Below are 17,944 nucleotides of genomic sequence, written 5' to 3' on the forward strand. Positions count from 1 at the left end.
GTTTTGGGGATGAAAAGTTACAGGGTGATTCCATAATTTATTCCTCAGAATTGAGTGATTCCATATTTTTTTCCTCTGCTTGGTCTAAAAAAGTAAGTTACTGACTGCCACAATTTTTTTCTTGATTTCTTATAGTGTTTCTTAAAGCCAGAAAGTTGCCATTTGAAATGACTTTAGTTTTGTGTCATGTCTGTGATCTGCTTTTTTTCTACAAAATTAAACAACTGAATGAACATCCTCCGAGGCCGGTGATTCCATAATTTTTGCCAGGGGTTGTATGTGTGAAGGGGCCCTAAAGAAATATCATTTTCAAGTGACTTTACATTTTTTGAATCACTTCACCAGCCAATGTGTATGTTTAAAACCATTTTAAAAAAAACAAACAAACAAAAAACAAAACTATTTTCGTTATGACTTTGGCGGTACCATGCTATTAAGAGTTAGTGGTCTATTCAAGGAGGGAGGGAAGGTCATCAAACAAAAGTCCAAGTATAGAAATAGAAGACGATGTGCATGTGGAGTTACTGCACATTGTAAAGTTTCTGTGAAGGCTCTCAGTTGTCCAGGTGGTTTCCACAGTAGAGAAGCTTGAATCTTCGACTGGACTGGGTTGCTTGACGCGAGGAGGTTTCGCTTCAAATCGCAGAAGCTTCCTCAGCTAAAATTCTTGCTCTGGTAGTCTGACTTCTGTCTTGACCCTTGTAGAGAAGAACAAACAGGAGCCACAAAAGCTGGAGTTTTAAACCTAACCAGACCCCTCCTACCGAGAGGCAGACTGCTACTGGCTAGTGACTAAACAAATGCTTTAATTAGCAAATATTATCTCTACTTAGCACCCTCCTAATGACAAGGTAGCTGTCCCTCCTAACGATGGGACTGACAGCTCTCCTGATGACGTGAATGGCTCATTACCATGAACAAAAGACAAACTGCTTTGACCTGAGTACCCCATTGTAAACAGGGGACAAAGCGTGTCTCAGACCCCCTCCCCGGTTAAGGCTAGGTTTCAACTGTTTCACATATAATGCCTCCTTCACCCCTCTCTCAAACCATTTCTTCTGTCTGGCAAAGATTTTAACTTCCTTGTCCTCAAATGTGTGGTTAGTGTCTTTAAGGTGGAGATGAACTGCAGACTGAGGTCCACTGGCGCTCTCTCTGCGGTGCTGGTATAGCCTTTTGTGTAACAGCTGCTTAGTCTCACCTATGTAGTGTTCGTTACAGTTTTACTGACATCTGATAGAATACACTACATTGCTCTGTTTATAACTAGGGATCATATCCCTAGTTACAATGGGGGATACCGGAGACCCCATGGTTGTGCGATGGGGTCTCCGGTATGCCCCATTTTGGCCAGTCTGTACACGGAACTAGTGGAGAAGAGAGCCTTGACGTCGTTCACGGGCATCTCTCCCAGTCACTGGTTCAGATATGTCGATGACAGCCTGGGTTAAAATCAAGCAAAAGGAAATTGAGGACTTTACAGAGCACACCAACTCGGTGGACTGCAATATCAAGTTCACACGTGAGGATGCCAGAAACAACCATTTAGCCTTCTTAGACTGTGATGTTATGATTGGAGAGAACAGGCAGCTCCAGACAGGGGTTTACAGAAAACCCACTCACACTGACCAATATCTGCTCTTTGGCTCAAACCACCCCCTTGAACACAAGCTCGGGGTGATCAGGATTCTTCAACAAAGAGCCCTGCAGGTGCCCACAACTACAGAGAGAAGGGCTAAAGAACAACTTGTCCGGGAAGCCCTCACAATATGTGGGTACCCACGATGGTCCTTGGATAAAGTGCAGAACTTCCAGAGGACAAAGAGACCAGACAGACAGGAGATGGAGACAAGAAGAAGAGGATTGTCTCTCCCTTATTTAGCAGGAGTAGGGGAAAAACTAGAGAGGATCTTCACACAGCACAAAATCCCAGTTTACTTTAAACCTGTTAACACATTGAGACAGAAATTAGTTCACCCTAAGGACAGGATCCCTAGTTACAAACAGAGCAATGTAGTGTATTCTATCAGATGTCAGGAAAACTGTAAAGAACACTACATACAGTAGTGTTCAGAATAATAGTTGTCATGGACTGTGCCATGTCTTAGAAGATATGTCTTTTCTATGTTTTCTTAGTGAAACACTGCCATCTAGTGGCACAGTATAACAATGTGGCTGTCGTTTTAAGGTAAGTTTCAGTTTCATTTATTGAAAAAAGAACTCGTGACCAGTACTGCTAGGCAGTCTCATCGTATTCTGTATTGTTTGTATTACAGTTTCACAGTCAAGTCATGTCCCTCAGTCAACTCAAAGACAACGCAACTTCTTCGGTCTGAGTCTTCTCTGAGCATGTCTGATTGTTTAGCTTGCTGGATAAGCTTTTTCAAGCACGAAGAGTGAGGCCAGTATAACAGTAGTGCTATGTGACTAAAAAGATTAATCCAGGTTTTGAATATATTTCTTATTGTTATATGGGAAACAAGGTACCAGTAGATTTAGCAGATTCTCACAAATCCAACAAGACCAAGCATTCATGATATGCACACTCTTAAGGCTATGAAATTGGGCTGTTAGTAAAAAAAAAAGTAGAAAAGGGGGTGTTCACAATAATAGTAGCATCTGCTGTTGACGCTACAAACTCAAAACTATTATGTTCAAACTGCTTTTTTTAGCAATCCTGTGAATCACTAAACTAGTATTTAGTTGTATAACCAGTTTTTCATGATTTCTTCACATCTGCGAGGCACTCATTTTGTTGGTGTAGAACCAAGACTTTGCTCGTTTACTAGTGTGCTTGGGGTCATTGTCTTGTTGAAACATCCATTTCAACGGCATGTCCTCTTCAGCATAAGGCAACATGACCTCTTCAAGTATTTTGACATATCCAAACTGATCCATGATACCTGGTATGTGATATATAGGCCCAACACCACAGTAGGAGAAACATGCCCATATCATGATGCTTGCACCACCATGCTTCACTGTCTTCACTGTGAACTGTGGCTCGAATTCACAGTTTTGGGGTCGTCTCACAAACTGTCTGTGGCCCTTGGACCCAAAAAAAAAAACTTTTAGTCTCATCAGTCCACAAAATATTCCTCCATTTCTCTTTAGGCCAGTTGATGTGTTCTTTGGCAAATTGTAACCTCTTCTGCACATGTCTTTTATTTAGCAGAGGGACTTTGCGGGGGATTCCTGCAAATAAATTAGCTTCACACAGGTGTCTTCTAACTGTCACAGCACTTACAGGTAACTCCAGACTGTCTTTGATCATCCTGGAGCTGATCAATGGGTGAGCCTTTTGCCATTCTGGTTATTCTTCTATCCATTTTGATGGTTGTTTTCCATTTTCTTCCACGTGTCTCTGGTTTTTTGTCCATTTTAAAGCATTGGAGATCATTGTAGATGAACAGCCTATAATTTTTTGCACCTGCATATAAGTTTTCCCCTCTCCAATCAACTTTTTAATCAAACTATGCTGTTCTTCTGAACAATGTCTTGAATGTCCCAATTTCCTCAGGCTTTCAAAGAGAAAGCATGTTCAACAGGTGCTGGCTTCATCCTTACATAGGGGACACCTGATTCACACCTGTTTGTTTCACAAAATTGACGAACTCACTGACTGAATGCCACACTACTATTATTGTGAACACCCCCTTTTCTACTTGTTTTTACTAATAGCCCAATTTAATAGCCTTAAGAGTGTGCATATCATGAATGCTTGGTCTTGTTGGATTTGTGAGAATCTACTGGTACCTTGTTTCCCATGTAACAATAAGAAATATACTCAAAACCTGGATTAATCTTTTTAGTCACATAGCACTACTATTATTCTCAACACTACTGTAGGTGAGACTAAGCAGCCGTTACACAAAAGGCTATACCAGCACCACAGAGGGCGCCAGTTCATCTCCACCTTAAAGACACTAACCACACGTTTGAGGACAAGGAAGCTAAAATCTTAGCCAGAGAGAAGAAATGGTTTGAGAGAGGAGTGAAGGAGGCATTGTATGTGAAACAGTTGAAACCTAGCCTTAACCGGGGAGTGGTCTGAAATACGCTTTGTCCCCTGTTTACAATGTGGTACTTAGGTCAAAGCAGTTTCAGTCTTTTGTTCATGGTAATGAGTCATTCACGTCATCAGGAGAGCCGTCAGGTAGTGATGGGATGATGATACCTCAAGGAGTGTACTGACACACTACACAAACTGTGTCGGCACTGTATCAACACTATGTTGGTCGCTCAATAGTGACCCCTGCAGTAGTTATAAAATCATTGCAGGTAAATAAAATGAAAATAAGATGAAAAGCAAACATGCTGCAAACGCAACATCAGCCTGTGAAATAGTAAATTGCCAGTCCTCTATTTAAAATATGATCTCATTGCATAATTTCATGTGCTCAATTTGTGTGTCGAGTTAAGCTGTTCATGAGAAGAGCTTAAAATTTGCTTAAAACCTTGTTTGTTTAAATGCTAAACTGAGTTGGTTTGTAAAATAAAGCAAATTTGTCTAATAAAATTCAGAGTTAAAATTTGTAACTTATGTATAGAAATTTGTTAACTTAAGTGTTAAAGCATATGAAATAAAAGACTAAAAATAGATTCATTTATGCATTTTTATTGAGGAACAAAGGTTTCTGACGTGTCTTTGTTCCAAGGCGATTTCTCCTCTTATACACCAGTTCCCCTGCCTTAGAAAAACTCTTTCACAGGGTACAGATGAAGATGGTGAGCATAAAAATTTCAGTGCGAGTTGATAAATGTGTGGATATGTTTTCTGGTTATTCTTCTAGTATTGTAAAGGAGTACAAACATATCTAATTAGAAAAACAGTAAATAAACAATGCCCAAAGGAGAAAAAGATTTACCTTATTTGAATCAGAATCAGAAGAAGTTTATTACCATTGCCAATGAACAGGATTCACAGACTAGGAATTTGCTTTGATATAATGGTGCAACATTAAGGAGAGAGCAATATAAAATGCTAAGATAAAATATACTCAACAAAAATATAAACGCAACACTTTTGGTTTTGCTCCCATTTTGTATGAGATGAACTCAAAGATCTAAAACTTTTTCCACATACACAATATCACCATTTCCCTCAAATATTGTTCACAAACCAGTCTAAATCTGTGATAGTGAGCACTTCTCCTTTGCTGAGATAATCCATCCCACCTCACAGGTGTGCCATATCAAGATGCTGATTAGACACCATGATTAGTGCACAGGTGTGCCTTAGACTGCCCACAATAAAAGGCCACTCTGAAAGGTGCAGTTTTATCACACAGCACAATGCCACAGATGTTGCAAGATTTGAGGGAGCGTGCAATTGGCATGCTGACAGCAGGAATGTCAACCAGAGCTGTTGCTCGTGTATTGAATGTTCATTTCTCTACCATAAGCCAAGGCGTTTCAGAGAATTTGGCAGTACATCCAACCAGCCTCACAACCGCAGACCACGTGTAACCACACCAGCCCAGGACCTCCACATCCAGCATGTTCACCTCCAAGAACATCTGAGACCAGCCACTCGGACAGCTGCTGAAAGAATCGGTTTGCATAACCAAAGAATTTCTGCACAAACTGTCAGAAACCGTCTTAAGGAAGCTCATCTGCATGCTCGTCGTCCTCATCGGGGTCTCGACCTGACTCCAGTTCGTCATCGCAACTTCGCACAGCCATTGAAGAGGAGTGGACCAACATTCCACAGGCCACAGTTGACAACCTGATCAACTCTATACGAAGGAGATGTGTTGCACTGCATGAGGCACATGGTGGTCACACCAGATACTGACTGGTATCCCCCCCAATAAAACAAAACTGCACCTTTCAGAGTGGCCTTTTATTGTGGACAGTCTAAGGCACACCTGTGCACTAATCATGGTGTCTAATCAGCATCTTGGTATGGCACACCTGTGAGGTGGGATGGATTATCTCAGCAAAGGAGAAGTGCTCACTATCACAGATTTAGACTGGTTTGTGAACAATATTTGAGGGAAATGGTGATATTGTGTATGTGGAAAAAAGTTTTAGATCTTTGAGTTCATCTCATACAAAATGGGAGCAAAACCAAAAGTGTTGCGTTTATATTTTTGTTGAGTATATAAAATATATGCCAAAATAAGATAAAATAAGAAATATGAAAGGCTGTGTGCAACAGAAGAACAGAAAAACAGTGCAGTGGGAGGAGTGCAATTAAAAACCAAAGTACATTGTCTAAAGTTACCCGTGATTAAATGATAAAGTGACAGAGTTAAGGTTAAGGTGACTGAGTTATGAGGTGTTCATGAGTCTAATGGCAGAGGGGAAGAAACTGTTCTTATGGCGGGAGGTTCTGGTCCGGATGGACCGTAGCCTCCTGCCCGAGGGGAGTGGTTTGAATAGACTGTGTGCATGGTGAGAAGGGTCGGCTGTGATCCGACCTGCTCGGCCCAGAGTCCTGGAGACGTGCAGGTCGTGGAGAGATGGAAGGCTACAGCCGATCACCTTCTCAGCAGAGGCCACAATGCGCTGCAGTCTGTGTCTGTCCCTGGCTGTGGCCCCGGCGTACCACACCGTGATGGAAGAGCAGAGGATGGACTCGATGATGGCGGTGTAGAACTGCACCATCAGCTGGACAGGCAGCTTGGCCTTCTTCAGCTGCCGCAGGAAGTACATCCTCTGCTGGGCCTTCTTGATGAGGGAGCTGATGGTTGACTCCCACCTGAGGTCCTGGGTGATGGTGGTGCCGAGGAAGCGGTGACAGTCCACAGTGGTGATGGGGCTGTTGGTGAGGGCGAGGGAGGGCAGGGGGGTTGTGGCTTTCCTGAAGTCCACGATCATCTCCACTGTTTTCTGGGTGTTGAGCTCCAAGTTGTTGCTGCTGCACCAGGTCACCAGCCGGTCCACCTCCCTCCTGTAGGCAGACTCATCCCCATCCGAAATGAGTCAGATGAGGGTGGTGTCGTCCGCACACTTGATGAGCTTTACGGAGTCGTGGCTGAACGTGCAGCAGTTAGTGTACAGGGAGAAGAGCAGAGGGGAAAGGACACAGTGGACAGTGTGGAGATCCTGTGCTGAGAGCCCGAGTGTTCGAGACATTCTTTCCCAGCCTCACACGCTGACTCCGGTCCGTCAGGAAGTCTGTGATCCACCTGCAGGTGGAGTTGGGCACATGGCGCAGAGAAAGCTTGTCCTGGAGCAAAGCCGGAAGGATGGTGTTGAATGCAGAGCTGAAGTCCACAAACAGGATCCTAGCGTAGGTTCCTGGGGAGTCCAGGTGCTGCAGGATGGAGTGCAGGGCCAGGTTTATGGTGTCATCTACAGACCTGTTGGCTCTGTAGGCAAACTGCAGGGGGTCCAGGAGGGGGTCGGTGATGGACTTCAGGTGGGATAAAACCAGGCGTTCGAAGGTCTTCATGACTACAGACGTGAGAGCCACAGGCCTGTAGTCATTAAGTCCAGTGACGCGTGGTTTCTTGGGGACTGGAACTATGATGTAGGACTTGAAACAGACTGGAACATGGCATGACTCCAGGGAGGTGTTGAAGATCCCCGTGAAGACTGGGGCCAGCTCATCAGCGCAGTGTCTCAGGGTGGCAGGAGAGACACAGTCTGGGCCTGGGGCCTTACGTGGATTCAGCGTTTTGAAATGTCTTCTCACGTCCTCCTCTTGGACCGAGAGGGCAACGGGGGGAGGTCCAGAGTGTTTGAATATCCAGTTGTGTGGGGGGTGGGGAGGTGAGTCCTTGTCTTCAAAGCGTGAATAGAAGATGTTCAGGTCGTTGGCCAGCTTGAGGTCGTCAATAGAACGAGGTGCTTTAGGCTTGTAGTTGGTGATCGCTTTCAACCCCCTCCACACAGAGGCCGAGGAGTCGGCAGAGAATCTTTGCTGCAGACGTGAACTGTACATGGATTTAGCCTTTGCCACCTCCTTGCTAAATCTATACTTTGCACCTCTATAGCTGTCTCTGTCTCCTTCTCTGAAAGCCACCTCTTTCTGCTGACGGAGTTGCCGGAGTTTAGGTGTGAACCAGGGTTTGTCGTTGTTATATCTCACCCTGGTACGCTGTGGGATGATGCTGTCTTCACAGAAATGAATATATGACGTCACAGTGTCCGTGTAGTCAGCTAGACTGTCTGTTGAAGCCTCAAACATATCCCAATCCTTGGTGGCCAAGCACGCGCGTAGCTCCTCTACAGTTTCATTGCTCCACACTTTAGATGTCCTCACAACAGGTTTACAGAGTTTTAGTCTCTGTCTGTACGTGGGGATAAAGAGGACCATCACATGGTCTGAGAGTCCCAAAGCTGCACGGGCCACCGCGCGGTAGACGCCACTCACTGTCGTGTAACAATGATCTAACATGCTCCTTTCTCTGGTCGGGCATTTAACAAACTGTTTGTATTTTGGAAATTCCTGACTGATTCCCTTTGTTAAAATCACCGAGAATTATAACAAGAGAATCTGGAAAGTCTCTCTCCATGCTCAATCTGATCCACGAGCGCGCGCTCGGCCTCGTGCACGTCCGCGCTCGGTGGAATATACACAGAGCAAAGTATGAAAGAGTTAAACTCACGTGGAGAGTAGAACGGTCTGCAGTTTATGAGGAGATATTTCAGAGAGGGACAGCAGTGTTGGGAGATCACAGTCACATCGGAGCACCAGGCGTTGTTGATATAGAAGCAGAGTCCTCCCCCTCTAGTTTTTCCACCAGAGTGCTCAGTCTCTATCTGCGTGGAGGAGTTGGAATCCCTCTAGTTGGAGCGTGCAGTCCGGTGTCTGTGCATTTAACCACGTCTCAGTGAAGCACAGTACACAAGATGAGGAGAAATCTGTTCTTCTTCATCAGCAATGCCAGCTCACCCATCTTGTTGTGGAGTGAGCGGACGTTGGAGAGAAATATCCCAGGTAGAGGCGTGCGCGTGCCCCTTTGTCTGAGGCGCACGAGAGCTCCAGCTCGTTTCCCTCTCCGCCGGCGTCTCACTCTTGTGGCCAAAAAGTGAACCAGTTCAGCTGCAGGCACTAAAAAAAAACTGGCGTAATGTACGTGGGTCTTGATTTGATGTTTAGAAGCTCCTCGCGGGTGTAGGAACACGATGACACACGATTCACGCACAAAAACAGACAAAACAGGGAGCACCAGAATACCAGGGCGCCTTCACGTGGCGCCATCTTGGAAGGGTTTTTATTTGGCGTCAAAAGATCAAAATTATTCCAGACTGGGGAAACGTCTGAACGATCCATGAAGTCAGTGGAACAAGGTGAGGGCAAGCAAAAATCCAACAGCAAAACTCCAACAAATCCACAACACGTCGATACAGTTTGTTTCCTTATAAACACAATTTGGCGTGGCGCAGTCGAACAACACAGTTCCTGTATCGGTCACATGATTTTTTCTTAAAGGGATAAACGCACCAATAGAGGGTTTCACTCTTGTGTGCTTGGGAGTCGGCACAGTGTTGACGCACCAGTGTTATTCATCCCATCACTACCGTCAGGAGAGCCGTCAGTCCCATTGTTAGGAGGTACAGCTACCCTATCATTAGGAGGATGCTAACTAGAGCACAACAGGTGCTAATTAAAGCGCTTGTTTAGTCACTAGCCAATAGCAGTCTACCTCTCGGTAGGAGGGGTCTGGTTAGGTTTAAAACTCCAGCTTTTGTGGCTCCTGTTTGTTCTTCTCGACAAGGGTCAAGACAGAAGTCAGACTACCAAAGCAAGAATTTTAGCTGAGGAAGCTTCTGCGATTTGAAGCAAAACGTCCTCGCGTTAAGCAACCCAGTCAGTCGAAGATTCAAGCTTCTCTACTATGCACATTGTAAGGTCCAGCTGATTTTAGGACTGTCAGACAGTTTAAGACTGTTCTTGCATATCATTCAGACTTCTCCTGTTTTTGCTTGGGGTCACCACAGCAGATGCAGTATGGTTCCGCATACTGATTCGGCCCTTCGTGAAGCAATTGGGCAGCGCAGTCTTGTTGGACGGCAGGCGCTAAAGGGTTACAATATGACGTATATAACTATTTTTCAATTCAATTTATTTTCATTTATATAGCGCCAAATCACAACAGAGTTGCCTCAAAGCACTTCAAACAGGTAAGGTCTAACCTTACCAACCCCCAGAGCAAAAGTGGTAAGGAAAAACTCCCTCTGAGGAAGAAACCTCAAGCAGACTAGACTCAAAGGGGTGACCCTCTGCTTGGGCCATGCTAAATTATAGAAATAAATTACAGAAAAACTCAAGGATGAATATACAAGAAATGCTATTGGTGCACAGGACAGGAGGATCGCCAAAATGAATACAACTCCCATCTCTGGATGGAGCTGCACCTTAAACAGAGAGAAAAAAACAGAATCAGGCATCAGAAAGACAAAAAATACTGTATAATTTGCCGGCATTAAACAACAAGAAAAACAGAGAAATACTAAGGTGATCGCCGGCCACCAGCCCTAAACTTCACTAAAAGACCCAGAATTTAGGTAAAGTTGAGGCTGCAGCCCGCTCCAATTACTAATAAATTAATTAAGAGAGTAATAAGCGTAAAACAAAACTGTACCAGTATGCTAGCCATATGAAAGGGAAAATAAGTGCGTCTTAAGTCTGGACTTGAAAATCTCCACAGAATCTGACTGTTTTATTGATGCAGGGAGACCATTCCACAGAACAGGGGCACGATAAGAGAAAGCTCTGTGACCCGCAGACTTCTTATTCACCTTAGGGACACAAAGTAGTCCTGCACCCTGAGAACGTAAAGCCCGGGCCGGTACATAAGGTTTAATTAGGTCAGCTAAGTAGGGAGGTGCCAGTCCATAAATAATTTTACAGGTTAGTAGCAGAACCTTAAAATCTGATCTCACTGGGACAGGAAGCCAGTGAAGGGATGCTAAAATGGGTGTAATGTGGTCAAACATTCTGCTTCATGTCAAAAGTCTGGCTGCAGCATTTTGAACCAATTGGAGACCCCTAATGCTAGACTGCGGTAAACCAGAAAATAGAACATTGCAGTAGACCAATCTAGAAGAGATAAATGCATGGATCAGGGTCTCACTATCAGCCATAGACAGGATGGGACGAATCTTCGCTATATTTCGCAGGTGAAAGAAAGCAGTCCTAGTAATATTTCTAATGTGGAGGCCAAAGGACAATGTAGGATCAAAAATTACCCCAAGGTTCCTCACTTTGTCAGTGTGATGTATGACACACGAGCCGAGGCTAAGCGTTAACTGGTCAAATTGATGCCGATGTCTCACTGGCCCAAGAAACATCATTTCAGTCTTATCAGAGTTTAAAAGTAGGAAGTTTCTAGACATCCAACTTCTCACTGCTGCAAGGCAATCGTCTAAGGATTTTATGTGAACGAGATTACCAGCAGTTATCGGCATGTATAACTGAGTATCATCTGCATAGCAGTGAAAGGTAATCCCAAAATGCCACAATATGTGCCCAAGGGGAGCTATATAAAGGGAAAAAAGCAGGGGGACTAAGACAGACCCCTGTGGAACCCCAAATTTCATGTCACTAAGGTTAGAGGTAGTGTTACTGTACAAAACACACTGAGAACGACTGGTCAAGTATGACGTCAGCCATGGAAGGGCACTCCCAGTAACCCCAAAATGATTTTCCAGCCTATCAAGTAGAATATGATGATCCACTGTATCAAATGCAGCACTGAGATCTAACAGCAACAGAACCGTAGTGGTGTCCGAATCCATTGTAAGCAGAAGATCATTCACCACTTTAGTGAGAGCCGTCTCTGTGGAATGATATTTTCTCAAAGCAGACTGCAGTGGCTCAAAGAGATTATTCTCAGTAAGATAGTCTACGAGCTGCCTTGACACCACTTTTTCCAGAATTTTAGAGAAAAATTATAGATTTGATATCGGCCGATAGTTTGTCAATACACTAGGATCAAGATTAGGTTTCTTAAGTAATGGTTTAATCACTGCAGATTTGAAACATTTAGGAACAGATCCAGAAGTTAAAGAAAGATTAATAATTTCCAGCACAGTCGGCCCAAGAGAGGACCACAGGTCCTTAAACAGTTTTGTTGGTATAGGATCAAATAAACAGGTTGTGCTTTTTGTTGACATTACGAGTTTTGTCAGCATGCCTAGTGAGATACTGTCAAATTCTGTAAATCTAGGTAATACCTCAGTAGTGGCGCCCGCCTCAATAGCAGGGTGTAGTGGCTAGGTTAAGGCATGCCAGGATATGTTTAACCTGATGTCTTCTATCTTCTTCCCAAAGTAATCCAGGAAATCTTGTGCTGTAAAAGGAGAGCGAACTACAGGTGGTTGTCCATGCATAAGTGTTGCCACCGTGTCGAACAAGAACTTTGAGTTATGCTTGTTTTTGTTGATCAAATCAGAGTAGTAAGTCCGCTTTGTAGCCAATAATGCATGCTTATAGTCTAAGATAGCATCACGCCACGCAAGGTGAAATACCTCTAATTTTGAACACCACCATTTCCGTTCTAGACCTCTTGCTTTATGCTTGAGGTCACGCAGATAATTATTGAACCAAGGTGACTGTGATTTGGGGGAGCGCGGTTTTAACACAGGTGGTGCAATCATGTCGAGTGTAGTTTTGAGCACTGAGTTTAAACTATACACAAGTCTGTCTACTGACTGGGTATTTGTCAAATGTGAAGCTAAGACATCAGGCAGTCTAGCTTCGAGTTCAGCCTTAGTTGAGGAGTTGATGCATCGCCGTAATGATATATAAGGTTGATGTTCCACTAAACACTGCAGCAAAACTGTAAACTTAATAAGTGAGTGATCAGACACCACTGATGTAAGAGGCATGATGTCAATATTCGTGACAGCAATACCACATGCGAGAACCAGATCCAGGGTATTTCCACTAATGTGCGTGGAATCCCGAATGCATTTCTGAAATCCTAATGCATCCACAATTTCCATAAATGATTTGCAGAGGAGATCAGAAGGCTTATTTATATGAATGTTAAAGTCACCAATGATCAGAATGTTATCTACACTAGTTGACAAGTTAGAGATGAATGCACCAAATTCATCTAAGAATTCAGAATATGGGTCAGGAGGCCTATATACAATGACAAAGTAATACGACTGATTTTTATTCTTCTGAACTTGGCAATGTGTAATATCCTGAGCAGAGCAGAGAATCAGATGCTCAAACGGGTGATATTTGTAACCCCCAACAGCTAATAAGCTAAACCTAGATTTATAAATAAGAGCAACACCCCCGCCTTGCTTCGCATCATGAGGGACGTGACTAAATGTAAATGTCTTAAATTTTCATTGTTACGCAGATGATACCCAGCTTTATCTATCCATGAAGCCAGAGGACACACACCAATTAGATAAACTGCAGGATTGTCTTACAGACATAAGGACATGGATGACCTCTAATTTCCTGCTTTTAAACTCAGATAAAACTGAAGTTATTGTACTTGGCCCCACAAATCTTAGAAACATGGTGTCTAACCAGATCCTTACTCTGGATGGCATTACGCTGACCTCTAGTAATACTGTGAGAAATCTTGGAGTCATTTTTGATCAGGATATGTCATTCAAAGCGCATATTAAACAAATATGTAAGACTGCTTTTTTGCATTTACGCAATATCTCTAAAATTAGAAAGGTCTTGTCTCAGAGTGATGCTGAAAAACTAATTCATGCATTTATTTCCTCTAGGCTGGACTATTGTAATTCATTATTATCAGGTTGTCCTAAAAGTTCCCCTAAAAGCCTTCAGTTAATTCAAAATGCTGCAGCTAGAGTACTGACGGGGACTAGAAGGAGAGAGCATATCTCACCCATATTGGCCTCTCTTCATTGGCTTCCTGTTAATTCTAGAATTGAATTTAAAATTCTTCTTCTTACTTATAAGGTTTTGAATAATCAGGTCCCATCTTATCTTAGGGACCTTAGTTATGCTGCTATAGACTTAGACTGCTGGGGGGTTCCCATAATGAGTGTGTGTTTCGCTTTTTGCTCTGTATGCACCACTCTACATTTAATCATTAGTGATTGATCTCTGCTCCCCTCCACAGCATGTCTTTTTCCTGGTTCTCTCCCTCAGCCCCAACCAGTCCCAACAGAAGACTGCCCCTCCCTGAGCCTGGTTCTGCTGGAGGTTTCTTCCTATTAAAAGGGAGTTTTTCCTTCCCACTGTCGCCAAGTGCTTGCTCACAGGGGGTCGTTTTGACCATTGGGGTTTTTACGTAATTATTGTATGGCCTTGCCTTACAATATAAAGCGCCTTGGGGCAACTGTTTGTTGTGATTTGGCGCTATATAAATAAAATTGATTGATTGATTTATTGAAATGTATGTATGCTAGTGGGCAGGCTTCATTGGGCAGGCCTCATTAAGATTATTACATCATAATGTAATAATCCTACATCCAGAGACAGACCTCTCAGAATTTTTGGGTAAATTACATGGCAAACAAAGTGAAAATGCAAAGAAAAAGTGACAATGTGGTGGAAAGTGGACATGTATTGGTTTGTTTATGACCCAGAGCTCAAACATGTTGAATCGGTTGTGCAGGCGAGAGAATGCAGCTACTCTGTCAAAGTATGTAAACTTACTGATACAACCTCTCCCATTTGTCTCGTCTTCCCTTCTCTACTGGGAACCAAAAAACAAAAAAAAAAAAACACTGCACTTTTCGCGACTGCTGCAGTGATTGCAGCCAAAAACAAAACAGTGCACCATTTATTCGTGTGAAGTTATACTGCGTTTGTTTTGCGCACAGGAGGTTGTCCCCAGTAGTAGTCAAATCCAGCGACATCATGCAGGAGTTCACACGAGACTGCGCTGCCCTATTCCAGGTGAAGATAGAAAATGGAACATGGGTGTTCTTGAACCAGGGACCTTCTGGTTGGGAGGCATGCACACAAACTGCTTGAGCCACCACACTGCTTATCATAACAAAGGGCCCTATCTTATATCCAGTGCAAAAAGACACTTAACACTGCACGTTGCCACAGAACACAGTTATTTTTTTATGTCTAGGACCAGTGTCCTCTAAATTACAAGATCTGCACAAGTACAAATAAAGTGTGGTCATTCACAGAGCTACCTCGTCAACAGAAAGTGCTTGTACCTTAGACCACCAAAAATCTTGTCGAAACTGTGCTTTCTGGTGCTGCACATTGAGTGCAATAGTCAGATGTGCATAAGCAGATTCACAAAGCAGTCCCTGCTTGCTTGCAAATGCCAGTCACCTGTGACAGCGTAATATCAAGACGACTCCTTATTACAGTGACTGCAAAACTGAGTGGGAGAAGAAAAAGCTCATGTTATGAGCACCCTTCTAAATAAATAAATAAATAAATAAATAAATCAGCATCAACAAAGGTGTTTACCTCAGAGGCAATAAGTTCTAAACCACGGCACTGCCTGTCTTTCTCTTTCTGCAGCAGATCCCACATCTCAGGATCATCTTGAGCTAGGCTCTCCTGGCCTGTCCATGGACGATCGTCATCCACATTGCGAGTGGAAGCATGGGAATGCTGCCCACGTACACCAAGGCTCACTGAGGCTCGCTGGCAAAGTGGCTGAGGGTAGACAAACGTGGAAGGTTAAGGGTCACAATGCAAGGAGAGTCCAGGTAAATTGAGAAAGTGTTAAGTTGTGCACATATCATTCATCACAGAACCTACTGTGGACAAACTATCTGCATGACTTACTAACCAATTCCCATTTAAATCAAAACGGGAGCCTTGCTACTGTCAAGACATGAAGCTTGTAAAATGTTTAAAAATCTAATAATAATAAAAAGTAAGTCCCTTCAGCCGCTCCCTTGTTTGCACTTGGGGTTGCCACAGCAAACCCGATGTGGATCTGCAAGTTGAATTGGCACAAGTTTTACACCGGATGACGTTCCTGACACACCTCCACATTACATGGAGAGATGTAGCAGGGGTGGGGTTTGAACCAGGAACGAACACACACACACACACACACACACACACACTTTGTTGCCCTGTGTGGCTCTAGATTGGGTAGTGTAAAGAAAAAAAAAAAAAGTAACTGACATTTTCAAGGGGTAGTAATAAATTAAGCAAAGTTTCTATAATGAGTTGGAATGGCGTGCAAGTCCAAAAAATTTTTAGAACCTGAGACCTCACAAATTTTTAGAAGAGGAACTCATCCCTTTTATTTGCTGTTGATTATGTAGTTTTTTTAAATATTAATTTACTGTCTTATAAATTGTTCAGGTTCTTGTTATCATATACACACTATTATTATCACCATTATTATTATTGCTTTATTTTATTTTTACTTCTATTTTGTCATTTGATTTTTAAATGAACCACGATGGAAATAAATGTTTTCACTTTGTGTCATCCATGTATTTTTAACACATTTACAACTATATTATGTACTTACATTGAACTTATTAAATAAAATCACGCACACACTTAATATAAAGATGATTTACCACACCCTGCTGGAATACTGTGTTAGTCCAGAATGTAATTACCAACATTAGCTAATATCCATAGTTTCTCCAAAAATATTAGTCCTATCAACATTCCGTTTTGGTGCCATTCATCCTTGATCCAAAATACATGAGCAACGGCAAATGTCAGATGTCCCTAGTAGTCGTACGCACACAGAGCTTTTTGTTTTCTCTGCATTCTGCTGCAAGCAGGTGCTTTGAATTTTTACACATGCACAAACAGAAACTGTGGCTGCTGCAAGCAGGTGCTTTTAATTTTTACACACACAAAAACAGATGGTGGCAGAAGACATCAAAAGCAATACAGTTTTCACTCATGCCAACAACAACATGACATTTAACTAAACTGACTAAACTACAAAAACAAATTAAAACACTAACAGCCCTGTTAAACTAAAGAACCACAATAACATTTATACCTCAAAAACCCCAAACTCCCATGGTGCATTGCAGCACAATGTCCGTTGTTTACTGGTTAGCTAAAATGGATTATTTCTCCAAAAATATTAGTCCTATCAACTTTCCATTTTGGCGCCATTCATCCTTGACCCAATATACATAAACATACCAAGTGGCAAATGTCAGCTCTCCCCCGGTTTCTGTACTGCAGCAGATAAGTGAATATTTACTGAGGGATCCTTCAAATGGTGATGCAAGCACCAAATTTGGCACACATACTCCTTAGACATTGCTCTTTTAAAAATGCCGGGTACCCACATGAACTTTCAATAGGCGGCCAAGAAGGGGTCAATTGAAGTATTACACAGGGGTCAAAATTTAAAAATGCTCCAATCATATTGAAAGGTATTCCATATTATTTGTCTGATCATAAAGATTCCAAAAAGGTATAGTTTGGACTATCTGTGAATGAATATTCCGGAGTTATGGGGTAAAAACAGCAAGAAGAGTGACAAAGGTCAATTTCAATTTGTACAGGGGTCAAAAGTTAAAGTTGCTCCAATTTTGGTAAAAAGTGATGCAAATTATTAGTTGGGTGAATACGGTTTTAAAAAGGAATAGTTTGCATCATGTATCATGCTTACTCATCATGTTACAGGGTAGCATATGTCACATGTCATAGAATCCAATGGATGCTGATATTGTTTAACCTTTACTTTGCAAACCAAGCACGCAACACAGTCAAAACTATTCCATTTATTAATCCTATTAGCTCAACCAGTAATTTGCACCACTTTTTACCAAAATTGGAGCAACTTTAACTTTTGACCCCTGTACAAACTGAAATTGACCTTTCTCAGTGTTCTTGCTGTTTTTACCCCATAACTCTAGACCATTCATTCACAGATAGTCCAAACTATACCTTTTTGGAATCTTTATGATCAGACAAATAATATGCAATACTTTCAATATGATTGGAGCATTTTTAAATTTTGACTCCTGTGTAATACTTCAATTGACCCCTTCTTGGCCGCCTATTGAAAGTTCATGTGGGTACCCGGCATTTTTAAAAGAGTAATGTCTAAGGAGTATGTGTGCCAAATTT

At 42.6% G+C, this 17,944-nt stretch overlaps 1 protein-coding gene across 1 annotated transcript in view; it reads right to left on the minus strand.

The window, feature by feature from the left end:
* The window catches only part of shmt2 (serine hydroxymethyltransferase 2 (mitochondrial)), a 103,244-nt gene that overhangs the window by 43,252 nt on the left and 42,048 nt on the right, over positions 1-17,944 (minus strand). Inside the window, exon 2 of the mRNA XM_034166114.1 lies at positions 15,341-15,532. Within this exon, the coding sequence (XP_034022005.1) occupies positions 15,341-15,532 (192 nt within the window). The remainder of the gene's footprint in view (positions 1-15,340; positions 15,533-17,944) is intronic.

Source organism: Thalassophryne amazonica, chromosome 3, assembly GCF_902500255.1.
Source record: "Thalassophryne amazonica chromosome 3, fThaAma1.1, whole genome shotgun sequence".
Classification (NCBI taxonomy): Eukaryota; Metazoa; Chordata; class Actinopteri; order Batrachoidiformes; family Batrachoididae; genus Thalassophryne; species Thalassophryne amazonica.